Consider the following 25,465-nt stretch of genomic DNA (forward strand, 5'->3'; position numbering starts at 1 on the left):
CAACGCTCCAAGAGTCATGTTGTACCAGCAAAGCTAGAGCAGGACGAGCCTTTAGCGATCTGAAACATATTTCAGTTCTACGATACACCTTAAGGCGCCATGTAACGATCACTCATTAGAAGAAACCCTGATCAGATCACAAAATCCCTGCCGATTTAAAAGTCGTCGATTTGTTGATACATAAAAGAAAACAGAACCAGATTTTCATTTCATTCAATAGATATTGATCATAGTTTCATCTCAATTTTAGAAGCTTCATTGCAAGTTTCATTATAAAATGATATATTAAAAAAGTTTGTTAGCATTATAGTTGTTAATAAACTGATTGCCTCTGATTTTGGCAGGCTGAAGTCACAGCGGACAATGCAGAAATGATACTTGAAGAAGTGGCAGAAATAACGACCATGACTGAAACCATTTCTAAGGAAGGTCTGAAGATTGTGGCAGATATCCTCGAAGATATCATAGGAATAAATTCTACTGATGTGCAGGTGGGTAGGAGATCAGTCATCGCACGTGCATGACTAACATAATTTGGTTGAATGGCTTTTTTGTTTAACTCTCTGTTGAGAAAGCTGTAATGTTTCTTTAATTTCATGCTGTTTCAGGAAAACATAACAAAAATAGGCTGATGACATTACAGCTACACCTTATGCAAATAATGGATTAAGTAACGTAGCACAACAACCTAAATAACTTAGGTGGAGCAAATACAAAGGTTTTTGTTCGGACACTGTTCTAATACAGGGAATGCTAGTGTGACCAGCTGTCAACGCTAATTTGTTGATACCCGAATGGATATTTTTTCCCAATTCCACAAAATATATATATATATATATATATACAAACGTGTCAGACAATATAAGGTATAAGGTACTTACGTAGGCTTACATCGTTGTATAAAATACAGCTGTGGTGTCTGAAGCTTTTGAAAATCAATACTTGCCTGAAACCTAAAAGAAAACCGTGTTTTAAAGGTAAAGACCAGTTTTGGAAATGCCCCCCTTTCAAAAAATGAAATAGACGCTCTTATTACCAATATTGAGAAAGAATATATTTTGACAAATTTTGCCGAGAAGCCGCTACTAAATTATATATTTTTTTAATTAGTATATCTATTTGGACCTGATAGATATCGCGCACGTATCACGCACGTGTAGCGTAGTACCATATACATCTTTCTGTGTACAGTGCTTGTAACTTTACAAAGACTGGGCCAAATTTCTTATCATTTTGGTGATTCCAGAACCTTGCAGTAAACACCAATACTAATATGCTAGATAGTCAACCTTTTCTGATCGATTCCACAACGTTTCTTTCACAATGCAATAGCATGACCAGAACTGATCTTTATCTTTAATACTTCAAAGAAGGAAAGTGTGAGATTTGGAGTTTGAAAAGTTGGATTCCCTACAAATTCAGAATCACTAATTAAGGTGGATAAAAATCCAAAACAAATTCAAAATCAGAATTGTAGCAGCGGGATCGTGACAGTTATAGGACTATTAACGTCACTTTACAAGACACTAATCTGCATTCATTTGAAACTCTCCACCTAGGAGATAATTCGTACCTGCTAGGTAGCCAGTGTAACTGTTTTTGTCATTGCTCAATGTTGATGCATCCCAGGTCGAAATTCCAGTTGATACCAGTTGAAACCAGTAAGGATTTCCAACTGGTATCTACTGGTTTGAAATGGTCTCAACTGGTACCAGTTGATACCAGTTGATACAATTTGGAAACCAGAAATACCAGTCGACATCTGAGACCAGTTGATATTACCAGTTGCTTTACCAGTTGAAAACCAGTAGATGATAACCAGTTGATTTACCAGTTGAAAACCAGTTGATTTACCAGTTGAGAACCAGTAGATGATTACCAGTTGATTTACCAGTTGAAACCAGTAGATGATCACCAGTTGATGTACCACTTAAAAATCCAGTAGATGATTACCAGTTGAAAACCAGTAGATGATAACCAGTTGATTTACCAGTTGAAAAAAACTACGAATACCAGTTGATTTACAAGTTCAATGTATCTCATGCATATTCATGATTAATTTGCATGTTTTCACAGAAAATATAATTATCGTGATCTGTCAAGCAAATGTGACAATGCACATACATTTTGTGATTCATATTTTCTTAGTTAGTTATTGACAAATATATTACACATGTCTGATCATGTTTTTCATTTAATTTAAGACTTAAAAATTAGATATTGATATATGTAATTACTAACCAGGAAATAAAGTGTATAAATTTGTATATATCTATGCACGACCTAAAAATGTCAACTCACATAACGTCTTACGTCTTTCGGATGGTGACGTTAAAGGTCGGTCCCAGACGTAAATAATCATATCTGATTGATACACGTCTGTAAAAACCAAATTACACACACACACACACACACACACACACACACACACATCTGTAATCTTCTTCAAATTATCATTGGGATGGGGTAATTGCAAGATATAGTATGTGTGGTCAAGTTGCATTGGTGGCCAGATGCTAATAATGATTATTAATTATGAGTCGATTACTGGATATATCAACTGGTAAATCAACTGGTAAATCAACTGGTAATTCAACTAGAAATTCAACTGGTAATCCAACTGGTAAATCAACTAGTAAATCAACTGGTCCCAGTTAGCGTTGTTTCAAATTATTTCTATATTAAAAACCAGTTGAACCTACTGGTTTCAACTGGTACCAGTTGACTACTGGTTTTTACTGGTACCAGTTGCTTCTGGTTTCAACTGGAATTCCGACCTGGGATATGAACGGTGAAAAATGGTAGGAACACTCCCTAAGAAGTGGGGAGTGTACACATTTGTCTGTGGGCTTGAAATCCAGAAAGGGGGGGGGATACTAATATACATATATGGACTGCTTTGAGGGGCACGATTATAGAGCATGTTGTGATTTTGAAACTGCACTTTGCAGGAGGCGTAGTGTAGTCTTAAGATCACAAAGGAGCCAAAGTTTTATCCGAGACCCACAGATTCATCGGTCAATTATTGTGTATTTATATGTCGCATTAGAAAAAATAGCATTTTCCCCAAAATACCCCCTTCAAAATTTCTAATTTCCAGTATTCACTGCCCGTTCTTGCACTGTACGCGCGAATAGATTGTGTGCTCTGTCAATATATTTCGCTATTAATACTGCCCAGCATATACAAGAGAATTTAATGCCTGCAGTTCTTACTAATCAAAAGCATAGAATCATGCAGTATGCGGTACATAACACTTCGCCATGAAGCCGTTCAGACATAACTCTGTAAACCGCGGCATTCAATAATTTATGGATAAGATGCAAAACGCTTTACATGTCTGTACCATATAGCACTGAACTCTGCTAGTATGCGCGTAAGACCTTTGATGCGCGCAGTTGCTATTCATTTACGCGTTTTATAAGATGATGAAGCGGATCCTAATCAAATGATTGGTTGAGAGCGTACACGTGACCTGGTATTTATTTTGTCTAACACGTAATTTTACATATGACCGGTCATTAGTGAATACTTATATCTTCTTATAAAACAAATAATACAAATCATTTTGTTCGGGCATTAGTAAAATTACTCACACTCGGTACCTTCGAAACATTCCAAACACCAGACTGTTCCAATACCTTGTATGGGTAATTCTTACTAATGCCCTCACTGCTGTGTATTATAAAACGGGTTCAAGAATGTAGCCAATGAGAAGCGTCGAAGTGGATCACCTGTGTGTGCATTAACTTTTAGCATATGTACGGGGAATGCATTTTGGCGATAACGACCGTCAAATTATCGACTTAATACTCATATTGTAGACCCATCTTATGTAACAAATAGCACGGCTTGATTTTAGCTCGAACATTAGTGATATGCTCTGCACTTGGTTAAGTCACAGTGAGACGGACAATGAACTCTACAATTTATAGAGTCTCGATCATTATCCTAATGTGACTTAACCTGCGCACAGTGCGTATTTACTAATGCACTCGCAAAATTGTATTATTTGTATATTACAAGACGGATTCTAGAATCTAAGCACTCCGCTTGGTCAATTGACATCACGTGGGCGTGTATTAGTTTGTACCATCGTGCAAAAAAAGCTCCCATCAAAAACTGATAACACACGCTCGATACCTGCCGATATCGCTTTCGCTTAATTCAGTCAAATTTAATTTGTGCATAATTGTCAAGATCTAGATCTAGATATAGAATACTCTAGTCCTAGATCTACAGTGTAGTTAGATATAGATCTAATATCTTTCTCTTCTCTAGATCTAGACTATATCGTAAGAATGTATTGCCGACCCGTCTTATTAAACAAAATCATGTTTTGCTCGTGTGTTAGGGCAGTTCCAGTGCACTCAGTTTAGTCAGTGCGATATCGATAACGCACTGCCCTGCGGGCGCGTGCGTTATCACCTACTATGGCCCTGCGCTAACACACTCGCAACATTATTTGTATACTAATCTAAAGATAGATATAACGTTAGATTTCACACAAACGAAATAAAGTTGTCTACTCACCCAATTGTATATCTATATCTTGCAGAACTTGTCACTGTTTCCAAAAAATCCAACATAATCCAATAAGTCATCCATATAACTTTAAATTTTAAAGACTTCCAACGGGTCAAAAGTCACAATCAGCTGTTCAACAACCACGAACGCAACATATTTACACAAGCTAGGGTGCGGTTTTTGTCTACTTGTTAATCATTCGTTCGTGTCTCCTTAGATCAAGATTAATGTAATCTTGATCTTCGGAGTAGTTGCTACAACCGGCCGTGTCAGACACGTTGCCCCGGGGTGCGAGACTCTTGTAGCGTGCCCCCATTTAAAACAATTATACAATAACAGTTAACATTACATTAAATTAATGGTATGAAACTATTAAAATTACTCTCATGTTACGGGAAAAAATATTGCATATATATATTATGAATCAATGGATTTGGTCGATCCAGTTCGATGGCAATGTTAATGATCTTCCCAGTATGATGAAAGTGATACTGCACAACCTTTTCCTGGTCGAAATCTAGTTTGTTTGACACAAAATTCAAAGTTTGACTTTGAGGCGCAGACTGTTAATGTTGGTCCTGTGACTGTGAGTGTGACTTGTTGGGGGTTCTGGACTTCAAGCTCACCACTAGTCTCTGACTCTGGTCCAACTCTTAGATCTACGCGTTGAAGTTGAGGCTGAGGCTGAGCTGAAACGTCCGGCGCAGATCTAACGTTAGTTAGATGATGATGATGATGATTGTACATGATGGTCCTGTAGGTGGACCAGATCTTTGAGTCGAACCAGGTCCAGGACCAAATCTAGAACTAGGTCTAGAGCTTGGAGTAGAGAACCTTACTGTAGCTACAAAGTCTGTGACTTGGTGGCATTTCTCTGACAAGCACGAGCTTTTTGCCTTTTGTGTCCCTCTGCAACTCGAGAGTAATGTTTAAGACTGATCTTACTTTTATGTTCAGATACAGTCATGATATGCCTCGCTTCAAAACCGTGCTCATCTAATGAAGTGATAGTTGTAGCTCTAAGGCAGTGGTTCGTGTAGATTCTAGACGCGTTAGCTTCAATGCTATAAAAGGTGTTCATTTTGTTCCCCAAAGTGTGTCTGCCAACAACCTGATGATCATACCACGGCACACTTTGTTGTTCTTGTTCTACCGACCCGTATCCAGCATTGACATCTTCAGCCTTTCAGGAGCTCTTGATTTTGGCTGTTGCCAAAAATAGGAAAAGTCAGGGTTCAAATGTGAAATGTAATCACAAAACGTCTTCACGGGGCAAGTTTCATTCTTTGTATTATACATGCGACCATACTGGCTCATTCTGTCATCATCTTTGTCTCCTCAGTACAAATTTTGGTCAACTGGTTCTTTGCAAAATAAACGTACCTTCTATTATAAGAATTCGTAGCAATGCCAAAACCATCTATCTTTAGATCTTTAACATTTTCTCTGCCTCTGCTACACATATTTTAACATTAATTTTATAAATACAGCGTTCTGGAGACCTCAAGGAGTAGAACTGTCCAACGCTCGCAAAAAATAATTTTGCTTAAAGGTACTATGTCCCATTTGCAGCCCCCCCCCCCCCAAAAAAAAAGTTAAATTCCAACGGCATTTGAAAGATAATACTAATTTAGAACTTCCCTAAAAAAGGTGGGGCTTGAAAATGTCTTCAAGTGGGAAAATAACGACTATTAGTTGTCAAATCGACTTAGGAGCTATAGAGCCTATATATGTAATAGTCTTGATTTTCAGACCACTGTACCGAATGGTCATACGTTTTATGCGGCGCAAAGATGAAATCAGTTGAGTTTTGGCCATCACAAGAAGTGGGTTACTGATGTAGACAAATGCTCATGTACCCTTTACAGCTCTTTTTATGTATGTTATTACCAAAGAAGAAAAAAGCCAGTCAGTCACTCAATAGTGTTTGACAGTGAAGTCAAACGGGTTTCCTTGCATAATTTGAATATTAGGACACTGCTAACGTTTAAATTTTACAGAAAGGACATACATGACATATTCAAAATTCCTGCAAAGGTCTACAGAATGTGAGGTTGGCTGCAAAAGGGACATAGTACCTTTAAGACTTCCTTGCTTATAGACTCCTTGTGTCTTGTTACACCCTTTCCCTTTAGCTTTAAGCTTATGAAGGACTGCAACAAACGTGTCGTTCGCACGTCTAAATTCAACACTGTTTACGATGTCCATTGACTTTATTTTAAGAAAATGTTTCTGGAGGCATTAGCGTATTGTGATCATGGATCTCTTTGCCTAAAGTTCGCAATATCCTCGCCGTACCTCTGCGTAGAGTAATCGAAGTCAATCGCATAATTCTTGCTCGGAGTGTTCCTTCTCCACTTTTTCGAAGTCAAGACACTTTGCCCTGCAGTAGCAGTTGAATAGTATATTCAATGCTTGTTTTAGCACATTTTTAGTAGGTTTAGAATTCTTTTTGTCAAATAGCTGATCTAGTTCTTCATTGCTCATTAACTCGAATCGGGGCTCCAATTCGAAGTGTTGTTGTGGTACTGCGTCGCTCGCGACGTGTAAAAAGTAGAACTTAAAATTCGCGGGTCCAATTTATTTCCAATCGAGACTTTCTATCATTAATCGATCACAAACGATTGTCCGCTTTAGTCCTATGCAAATCATGTCCGTGTAATTGGTGACAAACATTCCTCAAGAGGGTGACATGCATTTATTACAAAATATATTAATTTCACCTGCTAGCGTGAATATAACCATCGGAAGTGACCGGCCAGGAAAATATAACAATTACGATCCTCGCAAGTACTGTTTCATCACGAGGTCTGGACCATCACATCTCGGTATCTGTCTTAGCTACCTAATATAAATGTATATTATTATCATAGCTATTGTTGTTGTTGTTATTATGAGTAGTGGTATTAGTGTTATTATGTAGTTGGCTTAGCATGAAATAACCAAAAACGTATCCATGACCAACAGGTGACTGAGTATGTCGTGGATATTGCAAGCAACATTGCGGATCTACCAGAAGGAGAACTAGAAATGGCTGAAGAGGCAAGTGGTGCTCCAAGCCGGGTAGTTATATCCCTTGAAGCACAACTCGCTGTAGTTGAGGTATTAAATGAAACTCTTCGGATCGTTAAGCCCAATATTGCCGCAGAGGTAAGCAACAAAAAGACATGGTTTAACTATTTCTATAGTAAAATCGTATAAGATAACGTATTCTACTTGTATATTTTTAACTTTTTATTTTGGGTTTTTACGTAAATCATTCTATTCATGCAATTATCTTCATGTATACTATATATTTCTTTCATTGCCTCAAAACATTAATTTTGTAGACCCAAATCATTTTGACAATACGTTTACCGTTAATAACAAAGCCATCGCTTTATGGAAAACATATAAGGACATCCTGCATAACGCTTTTTTTTTTTTTTTTTTTTTTTTTTTTTTTTTTTTTTACTTCATCCAAAGTATTCGTTAGAATGGAAAAGACTACGACTACGTCATTTTCCCTTCAACCTACCTATTACGCAAGCTGCTTTTTTAAAGTTATCCATTGAGTTCTTAACCAGCTCACAATATATTTATCTATACATGGACTTGACTCATACATAGAAAACTGTGTTCTGGAGGTGTCATATAACATTTTTTTTAAACACTTGACTGGAGTTGTGAAGGTCCTGGATTCGAGCCCCGGCGCGACGCCTGGTGTTCTTTGGTAATACATTTATCCACATTTGCCAATCTCATCCAGGGTTTTTAAAGGGTTATCGGTAGGAAGGAATTAATTGAATGTTGTGAGCACGAAATCGGTTCCTTAGCCATAGGCGGGGTGCGTCTTATTTTTTCGTACCACGGCGAGGCCGGATTCCTATTTTATCATGAATATTCATTAGGCAGGGTCGGGGAAAGTCTCGATTCTCTTAAATATTCATATCGAGGTGGGAATGCACGACGCGCGCTATACTCGCACAAAGTGAGAAGATTTAGTTCACGGAGAATGCATATGGGTGAGTAATTGCTTGAAATATCAGTAGATTAAGAGAATTTAGTCATTAATTTGAAAAAGCTGTAATTCGTGATCTACTGTAATTTCTTTATATTTTGAGACTGTTCTCAACAGATTTGTGGGGAAAAGGCTAGGAAAATATTTCTCTTGAAATTGCACTTTGATTTTCATCGTCGTGAAGTAGTTTGACTGCGGTTTGCCTTCATGTCACCCTTTAGAGCCCCGGGGTTCCGGCAGGCCCACGTTGGGGAATTTCGGTGCTCATCTGCATCAAGATAAAACTTTCTGATCAGGTTTTATTCCAAATTTGATCGTCATCGTGAATCTAATTCACCAATCATCCATTGAATTTAAATCTAGATTTAACGTTACACCTTAAAATAATCTATGAAGTATGATTTCTTTAATAATCCAAGAGGGTTAATTCTTGTTTATATCTTTAGTAGATGTCGACTCTGTTGGCTTTACTAGTATTACTAAGACTAAGTGCTATCCGTTCGCTCAGTTGCATCATTGGTGCGTGTCAACTTTTAGACCAAAATTGTTTGTGACCATGGATAATCAAACGGCTCCAAACCATATTTCATTTAGACGTAAACCTGGAACTTATTAATAAAAATATTCAAAAACAAACAAACTAGACCTAGGATTCATTTATTTAATGTTCAGATGTTGTGTGTGTCCAGTGTGCTTGTCAAGTTGTCATAACTTTTGTAGATCTAGACCTATATTAAAGATTTTTTCTTCTCCAAAGTGTGCAGTTCATTTGATAAATCTATTTTTTGTTGGACGTTGTATAAGAGAAGAACCCTAGGGTAGTTGACAATTATGTTTACTTATACGCAGAGGCGGCGGAGTCTTTGGGCGGAGCAACTTCCAAAGTGGGGGGGGGGGCACCAACAAAAAGGGCACTTTCTTGAAAAAAGGGCACCTTCAGAGGGAAAATATACCATTTTTTGACATTGGTATATACCCCTATTTTGTGATTACATTATCAGGGATGATTTCAATATTTGTTTCTCTTAATACAGCATTTAAGATATTGCTTAAGTATCATACTTTGCAGTTTTTGGCTTGCAGTGCGAAAAATTACATCTTATAAAGAGGAAAACCCAATCCTGATGGGGTTATATAAGCACAATCTCATAACGGAAGACTGAATAGATCTGTGATGAGTTACATAATTATAACATCTATAACGATGGGCAAGCGTAGCGAGCGAGCTTTGTGGGAAATTGCTTTTAGTCGCTTGAAATTAGGGACACGTTTAATGATGAGAGGAAAAGGGGACACTTATCGAAAGGGTTAAGACACTTATCAGAAAAGAAAAGAAGCATGTGTCAAAGTACAAAGGCTAATTATCAGAGGTGAAAATGGGGCACTTCTTACACCTAAACAAAGAGGCATGCACCAGGGATGATAAGAATATGGGCATTTGTCGACGGAAAAGAGGCACCCATCAGATTTTGATAGGGGGCATTTATAAGCAGTGAAAAGGGGCATTTATGAAAAAGGGATAGGTTCTTTATAAGAAAGGAAATAGGGTACATATCATTGATAAAAGGGTAATGAGAAGGGGAAGTGGCTCTTATTAAAAAGAAAAAGTGGCACATGTTTAAAAAAACGGGGCACTTATCAAAGACGAAAAGTGGTACCGGTAATTATGATAAGGGGTAAGGGTGCTTATAAGGAAAAAAGGCATGATATAGGAAGGAAAAGGAGGACGTGTCAAAATAAAAGGGGCATTTATAAGAGATGAAAAGAGTACTGACTAGGAGGGGAAGGGGTGCTTGTCAAAGTAAAACAAGTATCTCTCAGAAGTGAATAGGGTCATTTACAAGAGATGAAAAGGGGCACTTAAGAGAATGAAAAGGAACTATTTTCATAGATGAAAAGGGGCATTTATGAGAAGGGAAAGGGCCTATTTTTAAATGGGGGCACTTATAAGAAAAAGGGGCACTTATTAAAAATGAAAGGGAGCACATGTGAAGATATAAGGTGCGCTTATCCAAGTTAAAAGGGGTAGTTATTAAAAGGGGAAGGGGCACTTTAAAAACTTAATAGGGGCACTTGTCAGAGTAAAAGGGGCACTTTTAGGGTACTTGACCAAATGGGAAGGCACTCTGCCCCCCCCCCCCCCCTCTCGGAGCGCCGCCTCTGCTTATATGGTATGTAGTCCACCTCTTCTTGTTATAATAAACTAATTCTACTTAGTACTGCTTCGTGTTCATAGGCCATAGAAACCACTGTTTGATGCACAAGTTAAATCTTCCATTTAGTTTTACTTTGTACTGTGGTTCATTAAATAGGAATGTTGATTTCCACACCATATTAAAATTAAGGCCAACCATGACATAAAAATATCTATTAATTTGAATTATGCTAGATCTATTTTATTTTGTTAAGGAGAAAGGGATGCCTTGATTGTCGTATTGATTTTCTTCTTCTTTTTGTTCCAAAAGATTGAAACTGAAGAGCTGGAAGGAGGACATTACAACATCTCTTATATTTGCAAGATGAAGCAGAAAGTCCCATGCAGGTACAGTTATCAGGTTATTTAGCACACACATATTAAACGACCACCTATTAATTCACTCAAAAGGAAATGGAACTAAGTTGACATTGCAAGCATATATAGTGGAGGGTATATTTTATTCTAGTTCTGCACCTAGTATACAAATATTGATGTCTTTTCTTTCTATGTTTACAAAGGAAAATTTGTCCTTATTTACAGGAGGTCCTGTGTTTAGAAGAGCCATATCAAATGCACATTGTAAGCACTACATGTAGGGTATACACAGGACCCCTCATTTTTTTTTTTGTAAGGGGTACTTTCACTTCTTGAGCAATGAAGATGAAGAAGAACACAAAATAAGATTGATAAAAGTCTGTTTATAGGATGTATTATGGTTGATATGTATCCATCAGTATCAGTTTTTAATTGAAGTACATGTACCTACTTTGTTTTCTCTCATGTAGGATGATGCCTCTCTACAGTGGATGATGAAGGCATTCTGGTTTGCAAACTCAGGAGAGGAACAAAGAACAGATGTTGACGGGATCATATCTAGAGATGCGGGCCTACTACACTTCATACGAGCAAGTGTGCCAATATACATGAAGGTACCCCCAATAAATTTTTGTGGAACAAATGTCATGGAGAAAATTATAGATCTGAAACAGATATTTTTCATTGTCAGTTGACTTGTAAAAGAATAATTGACTTAATATCACAATTGTAATTTAGATTAAAAATTAAATGTCAATATAGATGAAATATAAGTCTACATTACGTATGTTTCAGTAGCATTATTTCCAGTACATTCTCTGGTCAAAGTTGTTTGGTCATTTTATGTCCCATACTTAACCGAGTATTATTCAATTACCGGTATGAGCACGAGTTGTATTACATTGTATTACTTATTTCATACCTTGTCTGATCCGAGCTCCAGCAGGCCTATCGTCTTAATGGGATCATCAGTAATAATTTAAGATGCGGTCAGTATTTAAACTAGTCTTGTACAAAAAATAGTTTAGGTTTGCCCACTAGAACCCCAAGTGAATTTCAGTCCTTCCTTTTTCTGAGCAGGTATCAGGGTGTATGTTATTAGTCATTGTTGATTTTTTTATATCTTATTTCATTTTTCCATTCAACAGACTTGGGTTATGTTTTTTTCTGAAAACTAGGCTACAACTTTAGCGATGGATGCAGAAGATATCTACACGAGACTACGTCTTAAAGATGCCACCCTCATATAATGAAAGAGGACAATAGAGATGGGTTTAAACTGGAATATTTACATGATATTCATTTGTTATTTGTATTATATGTTTGTAGAATACTACATTCAATAAAGCTAATGAAGTTTATCATCTTGTCGACTTTCAAATAATTAAAGATAACTAATCCTCAACGAATAAACATTAAAATTCTAACAATGTCAACTACCATCTTATAGGATGAAACTGAGGACTGGGCAGAAAGATTCTCCTTCAAATTTGATTGATAAAGGTCTATCAGTCTATATCAAAGATTGAATTAATCAATGATATTTTGATTATAATTATACATGTTAAAATTCATTTACCTCTATGGACTTCTGTATGGGAAGTTTTGTAGATTATGAAATTATTGCTACTTCAAGTATTGTATGTAAGAAGGTTTGAAAGACAACACTCTAAATGCATTAAATATGGAAACTGCTAATCCTCATTGCCTTTCGTATCCAAACTGGTAGCTTTCATAGAATCATGTTTCGATCCCAATAAACAGAACACCAAAAAGTAACCTCTTTTGGGAGTGTATTTTAAGTGATTTTAAAGTATAGTGCCTTTTGAACTAGATTTAAACGTTATCGACACGTGCCTTCATTTAAACAAAAAAAGGTACTCCTGTTCACGTTTTCATCTAACCTAAAAATCACCAGTTTATCACGCGACTGGAGTAACGTGATTCCACTTACCTCTGTAAATCAAGTGTTTATGACCAAATAACCACTTGACCAAGCAACGAGTTTTTTGTCAGTTAACCGATGGTGGCGATAAATACGTAATTATTTGGTCTTGTAAGCACCTTTATTGATTGGTTTCACAGGTTATCCAAGGTTGATGGTAATAATCACGTTACTTACACCGGCTAATCGTCTTATTGTTCTGTCCGTGAATCTCTGGTTATATTCAACTAGTAATTCTGAGGTGTCTTACACACCTCTTTGAAAGGTTTCAAAGTTACCATAAATTTCTTGGTTATGATCACGTGGCTCAAGCTGATTACTAATCTAAGCTGTGAAAACGTGATATGTAGGTGTGAAAATGAGTAATTATTAAGTGTTTTAAAACACCTATTTAAATGGTAGTCAAAGTTGCCAGCAGTTCCGCGGTGATGATCTCGTGACTCAAACGGAATATTAATCTAAGCAGGGCATACGTGACTTTTAGGTGTGAAAAATTAGTCATGATTAGGTGTCTTAAAACACCTATTTAAATGGTTTCAAAGTTACCATAACTTTCTTGGTGATGATCACGTAGTTAAAACTGATTACTAATCTAAGCTGTGAATCCGTGATATTTAGGTGTGAAAAATTAGTAATTATTAGATGTCTTAAAACACCTATTTAAATGGAAGTCAAAGTTGCCATAAGTTCCGCGGTGATGATCTCGTGACTCAAACGGATTATTAATCTAAGCTGGGCATACGTGACTTTTAGGTGTGAAAAATTAGTCATGATTAGGTGTCTTAAAACACCTATTTAAATCGTAGTCAAAGTTGCCAGCAGTTCCGCGGTGATGATCGCGTGACTCAAACGGATTATTAATATAAGCTGGGTATTCCGTGTTTTCGATGTGTGAAAATGAGTTATTCTTGGGTATCTTGATGGTTTCACAGTTACCATTTAAGTTCCGTGGTGATAATCCCGTGACTGTTGGCATATTTCTATTTTCACCAGTTGATAACTGACTGTTGGCATATTTTCATTGCACCAGTTGATAACTGGAGTGTGCATATTTCAAGTTGCACCAGTTGATGACTGAGCGTTGGCATATTTCGAGTTGACCCAGCTGACACCAATTCATTTGCATATTGAATATGGGGTGCGTGCAGATCTATGTTTTTTAAACAATTTATCTGAATTTACAGCATATTTCTTAATTACTGATGATTTAGTTATATGCAATTCATTTCGAAAATACTACAAATATAAATTAACAGTTATTAGGACATTTCGCTACTTCGTATAAATAGTTAAACATGAATAAGGGAAACATTAACTGTGAACTAAAATACTTTCAATAAAGTACAAGTATACGAAAATTGTTCGATTAATTCAATTATGTAAGTCTACTTATTACCAATGCCCTTACATTGGAAATACAGACGTACCAGTATTGAAGTATTGTTGCTGTTCAACTGGTTGGAAGTTTTACCAAATGGTTCTAATGGCTCAGCTAGACCAGTTGAATTATAACTGGCCTGGATCAACTGAATCATTTAGCCCATTTCAATTTCCAGGGTTACCAGTTGGCATTAAATGGTTCATCAACTGGACCAGTTGCAACTAGCTTTCTCTTCTGGGATGTTTGCACCCCCCCCCCCCCACCCACCCAACCCCCTCTAATCCCAAACTGCTTCCGGCGCGCCTGGACGTAATTATGGAAGATCCAAGACACGATGTTCAGAAACGGGATGAGAACGTCATTATTTTGGTTCATAACATTTGTAACATTTGCGTAATTATTGGGTTGAACGCGGGTTACAGTAACATACTTCCTCTTCGACGTAAATTTCACGTGAATGAAGAACATGATTCATCTCAAGTCAGCCTCGTAATATTCACGTGAATTTCACGCAGATATTTTGACTAAAACTATCACTAACGCTTCACGTGTTTCTGTGACGCGATAATTTCGTGTATGAAGATGTAATTTCATAACCAAACAAACACGGGAGTATTAGGTTTACAAACCATGGTCTCCAAGGTAGGGATAATCACGTTATTATAATGGTGATATTGCAGTGACAATTGCGTGATTTAGTGTACGTGTGTTTCAAGTTACCTAATGCAATAAACGTATTAACACATTTACGTAAATGTCCGGTGTTTGAAGAACGTAACTCTCCTCAAGTCGATACCTTGATATTGACGTGATTTTCACGTGATTTTGTTTATTGGGATGCTTCCCAACTAAAGAAAACAGGGAGTGGGGGGGGGGGGGCTTGCTATCCTCTTATCTTATCCTCTGTACAAATATGATTATATGTTTATATTAGAAGGATTTAGAAAGTGAAATTTTGAATTATAGCATTACTGTTGGTAGAAGTAATGGCAGTGTCGGGAGGGGGGGGGGGGGTTCCTGGTGAAATTTACGGTATGCCAATGTAATAATAAAAATTATACAGTACATGGGCCTCCTAACAAAAACCCTGGTACCACTGTTGTGTTTTGAGTGTGTGTTTTTTTTTTTTTGGGGGGGGGGGGGCTGGCAAACCAATTACAAATTTCCAGTGTTAAATTCAAATTTTTCTTTAACAAAATTATGTCAATATATTGTAATTAAACAATGTTTCACTTTCCTTTTTTTCAAGTTAGATATTTGAATAAAATGATTAACATACTTTCCGGTTTCTCTGGCCTCTACATTAAAAATGTTCTACTTCTAGCAAAGCTCCTGGAAAGGCTGCAAAAAGGGAGAGTGAAGAGAATGAAATTGAAATGTGGACAGTAATGGAGTGAATATGGAATGGTTGATGGTAGTTGATAACGAGTGAATGCAAATGAGTGGCAACAAGTACGACTGAAAGTGAGACAGAAAGGAATTGCAACAGGTTGCTCAGTCAAGAGAACAAACCTTGCAGAAGATAGTTTTCGAAAGACAGAGAAAGAGAGAAAAGGGGAATTATAAAAAAAAAAGGAAAAGGGGGCATGTGTCAAAGGGGCATTTATGAGAAAGGGTTGGGGTTGGGGCTCCTATTAAACAGGGAAAGGGGCACATATCAAAAGGTAAAAGGGCACTTGTTAGAAAGTTAAAGGGGACGCGTGTCAAAGTAAAAAAAATGAAAGGGCTTTTATCAGATATCACAAGGGGCACTTATGAAAATGGAACAGTGGCACTTATTATGAAGTTAAAGGGGCATTTGTTGAAGAAAAAGGGGCACCTGTCAGATTTGAATAGTGGGTAATTATCGCCAGGGCCGTAGCCAGAGTTTGGGGGGGGGGGGGGGGCAAATACATGTAATTGATCGACGTCCTTGGGAGGGGTCAAAAAGAGTTCAACCGATCTTGGATTTTTTTTTCTTCTTTTTTTTCTTCAATGTATGTGAAAGAATGTGTAGTTTTCTCTCGAGTTTGTCTCATCATGCGTGGGATCTGTGGGTGCTGGGGTTCCTGCAGCAACCCTGTACATGGATTTTCTTCAGTGGGTGCATATAACTCGTGGACTTCACATTGTAAACCTTCAAATGATGAATTATCATCGAGTCCCCCACCCCCCCTTCCCTCATTATTTTAGAAAGAAACCAAAGAGATCTTTTAAGAGAAAAAGAAAAAGGAAAGGAAAAAATGGTAGCTAGGCCTAAACAAAAACAAGAGGCAAGATAAAAGAAAACAAGATTGAAGATATGGTATCAATATTATCTTGCTCCTTTCCCTTTTTCTTTTGTCTTCTTTTCATTTCAATTTTCTTGCAATTTATTTCTTTCTTCCTTGGTATCTATTCCGTATTCTTTATTTCTTCCATTCATTTATTATTTATATATATTTTACTTTTTAACTTTGTTATTCTTCTTTCTAATCCCATTTTTCTTTCTTCCTTTTCTTCCTTATGCAGTTAAGTGAGCATAGATCATAGAAATAATTGAAGTGCAATACACAAGTATTTTATTTTTGATAAATGTCTGTATGTAGGCCTATTCTTGTTATCTATTTTATACAGTTTATAATACTGTATCACATATTCAATACCATAATGCAACCTCTGCTTGTAATATTTAAAAAGCAAACCTAGAACTGATTATTTACCAATTCATGAAAAGAACTAGACTCCCATTAATCTCAGAAAAGTAGGCCTAGGCTACTCACAAATTGCCTATCAAGACTCTTACTTGAAATATATGCTATATATCTTGTCTACCGGTACTGACATTTTGGCATTTACTAGTAATTAAACACAGCATTTATGACTGTATTATCTAAATGACCATGCCTGCCATTAATCCAACGTACTTGTTACACACGATATTCGATGCTGCGCATGCCTCGATCATACATGAATATTCAAGAGAATCGAGACTTTCCCCGGCCCTGCCTAATGAATATTCATGATAAAACAGGAATCCGGGCTCGCCGTGGTACGAAAAAATAAGACGCAGGCGGGGTAATATTTTAGCGCCTTGAGCACCTATCGCGGTGGATATGAACACTATATGTCCAATATTATATTATTATTTTGTGTGTCAGGTGTTTGATGTGACTGTGGATGAAATCAGCCGGGGTATAACCGTTGTCGTGTCAGCTACGTCCGATGGAAAAAGCATCTCAGACGAGGGTTTTCAGGTGGCAGGAGGCAATCGTACAACAGAGCCAGAGGCGCTAAAAGCAGAGGCGACCCTCTTCATTCCATCAGGGCTGACGGGCCGGGTGGTCATCACCACATATTTGAAAACGGCTCTCTTCAGGGACAGTGGACTAACGGAGTTGAATCTGAACCAGACAGGATTCATGCGAAAGTTGAATTCGAGGATCATAGCGGCGTCCATCAATAACGAAGAAATCGAAGACTTGAAGGAACCCGTGATGATTGCATTTACTCCTATCAGTCCGGTGAGTGCATTCTAGTGCTTTATCAGTGTTAATTGAAGCGCCATGAGCGTAAAATGTGACATACTTGAGCGCTATAAAATTACCCACTATTATTATTTTCATATTTCACGAGACAGTATCATGCAATAAACATTACGTAACTCTCGAACCAGATATTGTCCAGTGACATAAATGGTCTTCTTTTTTATTTGATGTTTACATATTTTTCCAAGCCCTGATAATTCTCATATTTTGTTTTCATTTCAAGAATGGGAGAAATGCCACGTGTGTATCTTATGACTTTGATGATAACCAATGGTCCACTCGAGGGTGTAAAAAAACAAGTAATGACAGCATACACAGAATTACATGCGAGTGCGATCACCTTACCAACTTCGGCATTCTCATGGTTTGTATCACGTTTGTCTGCCACGTAACGTACTGTTGCTTGGGATCTGTGTGTAGCCTCTGTGCAAAGTTATACAACAATGGCACAGGAAAGCTTAAAATCCTCATCTAACCCATTGTCTTCAATATTCATGATATCAAAGTGTTATTTTGATGAAATTTGTTTGTAAATTATGCAAAATTGATTGTTAATTACTATTTATTTGCACTGAATACCATATTAAATAAACCTCATTTATAGAATATATGAAGAATTAGAAAAGCTGGACTTAACGGCGTAAGGCATGCCCCTCCCCCGTTCCCATGTTCTGGATATATCCATTTGGTTCAAAGCACACAAAGTTGCTGTGTACATCAGGATACGACAGACAATATGCCTCAGAATAATTTCATGTTTGAAGCACCGTAGACGCCACCCAAGTTCCAAAGAACGGAATATGTTTGGAATATAAGACTGTAAACATTCAGAAATGTCCTCGCAATACCCTTTAGATAGCATTGATGCCCATGTAAGGTTCATCTTGCTTCGTTCCTTGATGATCAGCTCCTAAAACCATGGCTATTGAGTACATGTACTTGGTCTTCACATGGTTGACAAAAAGTCTCCTTCAGATATGAGGCGTTTTTTTTTATTACGTGAAATGAATTGCAACTGGACGCGACAACACGCCGTTCCTTCGCGTATTCACTGAGACTTGTGTTATTAGCTACATAAATGTAAAGTGTATTAATTGCACTTCTACGTCATCCAGAAGAAGAGGAAAAAAAAACCGCCGCAGGTCACCGCGTCATATCTGATCGAGGCATGAAGACCAAGATGAATTTTAATAGACTTGGCTGACGTCCCGTTTGAATATATATATCTTTACACTTTTACAGGACATCTATGGAGGACGGGCAGATTTCATTCTGGAGATCATAAGCTATGTTGGTTGCTGTATGTCAATATGGGGCCTTGTCATTACAATCCTCACATATGCTTTTAATAAGTGAGTATCATTTCTATATTCATGGATATTATGCATATGGGCCAGTATAAGGTATATTATCTTGTAATGTCCAGCACGTTGATTGATTGATTCGAATTCGAATGTATTCCATTTTATATATCCATTGTTTGCACAAGTTACCAAGTGATATGCAATCATAAGCACAAATAGAAGAAAAACAAATTACTTCATGTTTGGTCTCAGAAAAGCTCCAGTTGAGCAGACAATTTAATACCGTTACCAGTCTTACAAAAATCACAGAGATGCTCGGTATACGTAGGGAAAATGTACATTGGACTTACCCGTAAACGTAATTTTGATCATTAAAAACTGCTACCATATCACATTTGTTAGAAGAGCAGCTATGTACGCTAGAAAAATGTGTTGTGAGTCACGATTTTGTACATACCGGTACATAGAAAGTAAGACGGTCCGAAAATTAAAAAAATATATTTTTGTCTGTACTTGATACCCTTCAATTCGTGTCTTCTGCGTAATATGATCAACATTAATTTGAGCAAGGAAATACCATGGAATCTTTTAAAGGGTACGTCGTTCTAGGAGATCTTTGAATAATGCTCTCAAAACACTGTCCATTTAGATAATTGCCTGAGGTTCCAAGAGTTTATATTTGTGCGACACCCAGAGACAGCATTAACCATGTAAAATGTGTTAAAATGTATATAATTATTATGGTTTTGTCTTCTGTTCTAGGAAACTTCGTGATCGCAAACCCAACCAGATCCTGCTGTCCCTTTCCAGTTCCCTGCTCTGTCTCTACATCGTCTTCCTGGTCATGATATCTGTTGACACAGAACGAGGTGTGGCGGAAATTACTCCCCTGCCTTGCTGTATCCTAGCTGGTTTCCTCCACTATTTTACCCTGTCATCTCTATTCTGGATGGGAGTCGAGGGCTACAACATGCATATTCTCTTCGTTCGAGTTCTCAACACGTATCTACCGCGCTTTATGCGGAAGGCTTCACTGTTTGCATGGGGTAAGCCACCGTCCATTAATTATTTGCTTTTTTACTTGATAGATTAAATGCCATTTTGCCAAAATTTGTTACCAACATGATCGCCAAGGCTTTCCAAAAAAAATCAAGCTCAAGAACTTTCAATAGCTTTGTCCATCGCCTGTTGAAAAGTGTGTACATTACAACGACTTATTACATACTGAACTGAACAAAATTTCTAAAGGATATTCAATAGGATATGAAACTTTTCCTTGAAAGTCTTGAGGATCGTGCTCAGCAAGTAGAGTTTGATTTAAAATCTAATTTAACAAGCTGTTGATATTGGCTTTCAATATGGGCAATATGTGTTGAATAAAACATAGTATTAACTCCGACCACAAGTCTAGTTTATCCTTTGTTCCATTTAAGAATTGATTTTGACGATGATGATCATCGATCATCATCGTGATAATGACATTGATAATGATAATAATAAAGTAACCATTCCTTTTTTCCCCTTGCATTTAGGAGTCCCTATGGTGATTGTTGGAATCACTGGAGGAGCAGCGAGGCAGGCCTACGCGCGGACAGATTTGTAAGTTTTATATTTAATCCACGAATGTAACTTATAAATCAATTAGGAACATTATGAAAAAAACATTCCCGCTCCTTTTACTCTCATTTTAATTGAATGACAAAAAATGGCAAAAATGACTCGCTTAAGGAGAGAGAGAGGGAGAGAGAGGGATGGAAAGAGGAACAATTGGTATGCGGTTACTGCTATTTAAATGCTGAGATATACAAAATAGGCACATGATACTTAACTACTAGTCTAATTCATGAAAGGTTTTTGTTGCATTCATCAAAAAGAATCGTGAAGGTCAGTTTACTGCATCGGTTATTACCAAGTAAATAACAATGACATGACAACAATAACTGGTTTACATGATAATACAAATTCATTACGGTAACACAGATTTGAAATATCTGTTATGCAACATACATGTACTTTGAAAGAAGAAAAACGCAGTACAGCTACCAATGCGAAGAGAATTCCATATATCTGGGCCAGTGTGGCAAATATATTTAAGGGCTAAACAGTATTTGGATTGCACAAATGGAAATCAGTAGATTGTTTCGTAGGATAGGAGTGAATATATCTATATATATATATATATATATCTTCATTCAGTTGAAACATAGTAGAAATGTCACAGGTACCTTTTTTTAAAGGCGAAACATGGAAATGGCAGTTTGTAGAAAATTGATATCATTAACTGTCAGGGTAACTAGCATTTGAGAAAACAACTTTTAACAAATAAGTAATGGCCACATTCCACTTAATATTTGCCCATATTAAATTACAATATGAAATAAAAGGTTATATCATGGTATTGTATTTGTATAGCATTAATAATAATGACGAAGTTTAAAGAATATGCCTACATTACGTGATATTACATTACAATATATTTAACATGATCATTCCACTTCAGAGTGCCATTGATGAAAACTCCATGAAATGTAATACTTTCAGTCTTTTAAATAACCACACCATCCATAATAATTTCTGTAGCTGGTTACTCAGATTTTATATTCTGGAAATGAATAAAGTTTGTCTTTTTCAAATTTATTGATAATTTGTTGCACTCAAACCATGAAGATAATTTTGGTAATTCATTATTCATGGTATCAATAAGGGAAGGAAAGTTGGAATCAGAATAAACTACATTAGTATCATCGGCAAGTAGGATGTATTGCAACAAGTTAGATGTGTTTGAAATACATAAACACAAACCAAGAATAAACCCAGACCAAAAACAGATCCCTGCAGGACACCACATGAGATTGGTAATAAATTAGATTCGACATATTTACACTATACATATTGCTGTATGGGTTTTAAATAATCATTAAACCATTGGAGAGGTAATCCTCTTACACAATAGTTATGAAGTTTACAAGGATGTCAAATAACTTGCTAATTAGATCCATAAAGGCTCCTAATACATAATTATGATTAGCCAAGGCATTTGCCACTCTGTCGTACAAATGTGCGAAAGCAAGATCGGTGGAATGGAATTTCCTGAAGCAAAATTGATTTTCGTTAAATAAATTATTTTGTAGTTGAAAACTAGACAGTTTCTTATACACCAGCCTTTCTAAAATCTTCGAGAAACTCGCAAGAATCGATACTGGACGATAGTTTGACACTAATGACATATCATGACGGATCATCTTTTCTATATATTGGTAAAACCTTGGCTACTTCAAATGACTTCCCGCTATAGAGTACGGTAGATTTATTATTTTCTGTTAATACCCTCACTAAATATACTGAACGCAATTTCTTAAAGCATAATATGATGTCAATTGCTATCATGTTAACATGGCTCCAAATATTTGACACGTTAAATGTGTTATGCATCCCTTCCCCAAAAAAACTTCGTTTGTTGTTTGAAGTCTAACCTACTCATTTCTTAAATGGCTGAATGTTTGGAGGATTTAAATTAATATCTTCCTTTTTGCAGTCCTAAGACTGATCTCCAATGGCTAGAATATGATGTACATGATTAAAAAAAAATACAGATTCAACATTCAAAAAGTCCAGTCAATGCTATTTAACAATAGTAAGACTATTATTAGAGACATAGTACATGACAATTTCATGTTCATAGATTTCCATTGATGTTTTACGCATATTGTTATTTAGATGTAGTCATTGTTGTGTAGTAAAAATGTCAAATAGAATGAGGCCGAGTAAATTCAATATAATAACGGACAGTTGCACCAGTTATAAGGAATATCATGAAGAATATTGGTGTCCGGTTCGTAGTAAATTAATTTAATTAAATCAATCTTTAATACAGATTCATCATTAATATAATTGACAATTCATTATATAATGAATTAAAATATGAATATGTATTTGTCGTCGTTCTTGTTTTTGTAGTTGCTTCCTTGAAAAATTGCCTCTCATCGGTGGTCTCCTGATTCCAGTTGGTTTCATCATGATCTTCAACATCATCATCTTCATTCGTGTTATTATACGACTGAACAGAACCGTCAAAGGAAGGCAACTTGATAAGACGGAGAAACGCCAGCGCGTTCGACGTTTCCAGAATGCGGTGTGTATCCTGATCCTGATGGGCCTAACATGGTCTCTAGGTTACCTGAGCATCATCAAACCGGCCAGTGAGGTCGTCCAAGGAATCTTCACCATCCTCAACTCTCTGCAGGGGTACTTCATCTTCATGCTGTACTGCATGCGCCAGCCTCAGGTTCGCAGGACATGGCGCTCACAGTTCAGCTGCTGCTTGTCGAAGTCTTTTGCGGCATCCGGCGGCTTTACTTCAGGCTCTGGCAAAACTAATTCGACGTCCAAGAACAGCTCGGCCAAGCTCAGGGGACAGAGAGGCAACCGAAATGCAGGGCTGATGTCTAACTTCGATTCCAGTGGGTTCCGCCCGGAGACAATAATGCGTTCCCAACCTGAGAGACTGCCTAGAGCCGCCTACCAAAACGATGGTGCTGAGTGGTGATTTGAGAACTATAACGAAACTTGATAAATGTTTTAAAGGCAGATCGTGTTTTGTACGGAACTACACAGAAATAATAACGGTGATTTAAAGACACAAGTAGTAATGGTTTGAAAATATTAACCCATGCAGTCTTTCAACCAATAAAACAATCATGTTTTTCAACTTGCAGTTGACCATATTTGCATAGTAAATTCAGCATTTGTCATGTCTCTTAAATTGCTATTGTTGGAGTGGAGTCGTTGGTTATCAACTCTCCTGCTTATTTATACATCACTTAAATGTAGTCATCAAACAATTCCATTTTGTATCTATATTTCCAGTAAACCTATTTCGACTCATCACGTGGGTTGTAGCATGGGTTGTGATAATGAATTTGAATTTTATTAGTGTAATTTGCCAAAAGTAATTCTGCTTTGTTTATAGTGCCGTACATGGATTGTTTTGACCAACACGTTAACAAAACATTGTGAGGTTGACCATCACTAAGAAGCGCGACACGCATGGATCATGTATTATCTTGCTTGACGTGTGGTACAGACAATTATGTTTAGTTTCTTATCTTTCTGAGCCTATTACCGCCTTTTTTAATTAGTTTTATTTAGATTGTAGGAATAAATGTGGCTGATAAAACGAAATGAATATTCTTACCGTTATTTTAATCTTCTGAGCTGATATCGCGAGTGGAGGACGAAGCTGGAAAGGGAATCATGCAGAGGAAGAATAGTGCGAGTAGCGAGGTGATGACTCAGCTGCATGTATACACACGTGGAGCGCGACTAGCTAGCTAGCGAACGCGAATGAAGAAGGCACACAAGCCTTACAGTTCACTATTGCACTTTCCCGAAATAAACCAGAGGACGTAAATCTGTATTGCGATAGAGTCCTCAAAAGAACGATGTTGATGAAAACTCACTATTAAAGTGAAACCGACAAAATAACGCTTCTTGTAAAGTCAGGACTCTTCCTATAAAAAACGCGTCCGAGTGTCGAAACCGAAAACAGGAGGAGTGAGTAAAATTCGTGTGTGGAGACTTTTCCAAGTGCGCTTAAGGTGTGGTGATTGGCTTATTAAAACAATAAGGTGCGGTCCGATTGGAGTAACTAAAATAACACTCTTGTTGCTGGGTGGTTCCACGGATGAAATTAACTAAGAGAATGTTTAGAATGTTGCAGCTGTAGATTGTTATTGTTATTGAAGCTGGCAGAACGAAAAGTACTAACGTAAGGTATGCTTAAAATGCTGAGTATTTACAATGTTGGTAAACATTTATGACCTTAGAAAAGTTCAAGTCACTACAAGATGATCTCGGTTTGATAGAGTGCCAATATGTTGTATATTTTCCATCCTTTCAAGAGTTCCAGTTTAGAAAAGAATTGTAACGGTCACTGAAAATCGCAAAATTGGTTTCATTGGTGTCAAATGATATGTTATAAGTTAATCATTGACCCATATTTGCATTTCTATAAGATATTTTTAATATTTCCTATTTTTTTCATTGACGTTTTAATGTTACGAATTGTTTTGTATGTGAACGAAGTTTCTTTATAAAATGAGTATTACAATATATATATATATATATATATGTATATATTAACTTGAAATCTGCAGAATTTCTAGGATTTCGCATATTCAGTCGGAATTGATAGTAAAGGGGATATGGAATATTCATCTACTAAAGTTTAGCTAGCACAATCAAATATTACATTAATGGAGAGTTGGGAATTGTAATAAAGTTTTCTGCTA

At 36.9% G+C, this 25,465-nt stretch overlaps 1 protein-coding gene and 1 long non-coding RNA gene across 3 annotated transcripts; both read left to right on the forward strand.

The window, feature by feature from the left end:
• The first annotated feature begins 348 nt into the window (after window positions 1-348).
• On the forward strand, window positions 349-25,465 carry LOC105445830 (adhesion G-protein coupled receptor G6-like). Of its 2 annotated transcripts, XM_030996477.1 has the most exons (8): window positions 349-491; window positions 7,495-7,677; window positions 17,485-17,847; window positions 18,095-18,235; window positions 19,114-19,223; window positions 19,938-20,221; window positions 20,708-20,774; window positions 23,133-25,465. In XM_030996477.1, the coding sequence occupies exons 1-8, from the start codon at window positions 372-374 to the stop codon at window positions 23,719-23,721; spliced, it is 1,857 nt and encodes a 618-aa protein (XP_030852337.1). In that variant the 5' UTR covers window positions 349-371; the 3' UTR covers window positions 23,722-25,465. The 2 variants fall into 2 exon arrangements, with proteins under 2 accessions (XP_030852337.1, XP_030852338.1); XM_030996478.1 differs by lacking the exon at window positions 18,095-18,235.
• On the forward strand, window positions 8,402-11,801 carry LOC115928697. Its single transcript, XR_004066186.1, has 3 exons — window positions 8,402-8,531; window positions 10,993-11,069; window positions 11,510-11,801. It is a non-coding gene; the product is annotated as an uncharacterized LOC115928697 (long non-coding RNA).

Source organism: Strongylocentrotus purpuratus, unplaced genomic scaffold (genome assembly GCF_000002235.5).
Source record: "Strongylocentrotus purpuratus isolate Spur 01 unplaced genomic scaffold, Spur_5.0 spur5_scaffold_3, whole genome shotgun sequence".
In the NCBI taxonomy this organism is placed as follows: domain Eukaryota; kingdom Metazoa; phylum Echinodermata; class Echinoidea; order Camarodonta; family Strongylocentrotidae; genus Strongylocentrotus; species Strongylocentrotus purpuratus.

Excerpts from the sequence above, each read along its gene's own strand:
- LOC105445830 (XM_030996477.1), top strand. The coding sequence starts at position 372 with ATGATACTTGAAGAAGTGGCAGAAATAACGACCATGACTGAAACCATT. Across the intron at positions 492-7,494 it reads TAAATTCTACTGATGTGCAG|GTGACTGAGTATGTCGTGGA; the intron begins GTGGGTAGGAGA and ends CATGACCAACAG. Across the intron at positions 20,775-23,132 it reads GCCTACGCGCGGACAGATTT|TTGCTTCCTTGAAAAATTGC; the intron begins GTAAGTTTTATA and ends TTGTTTTTGTAG.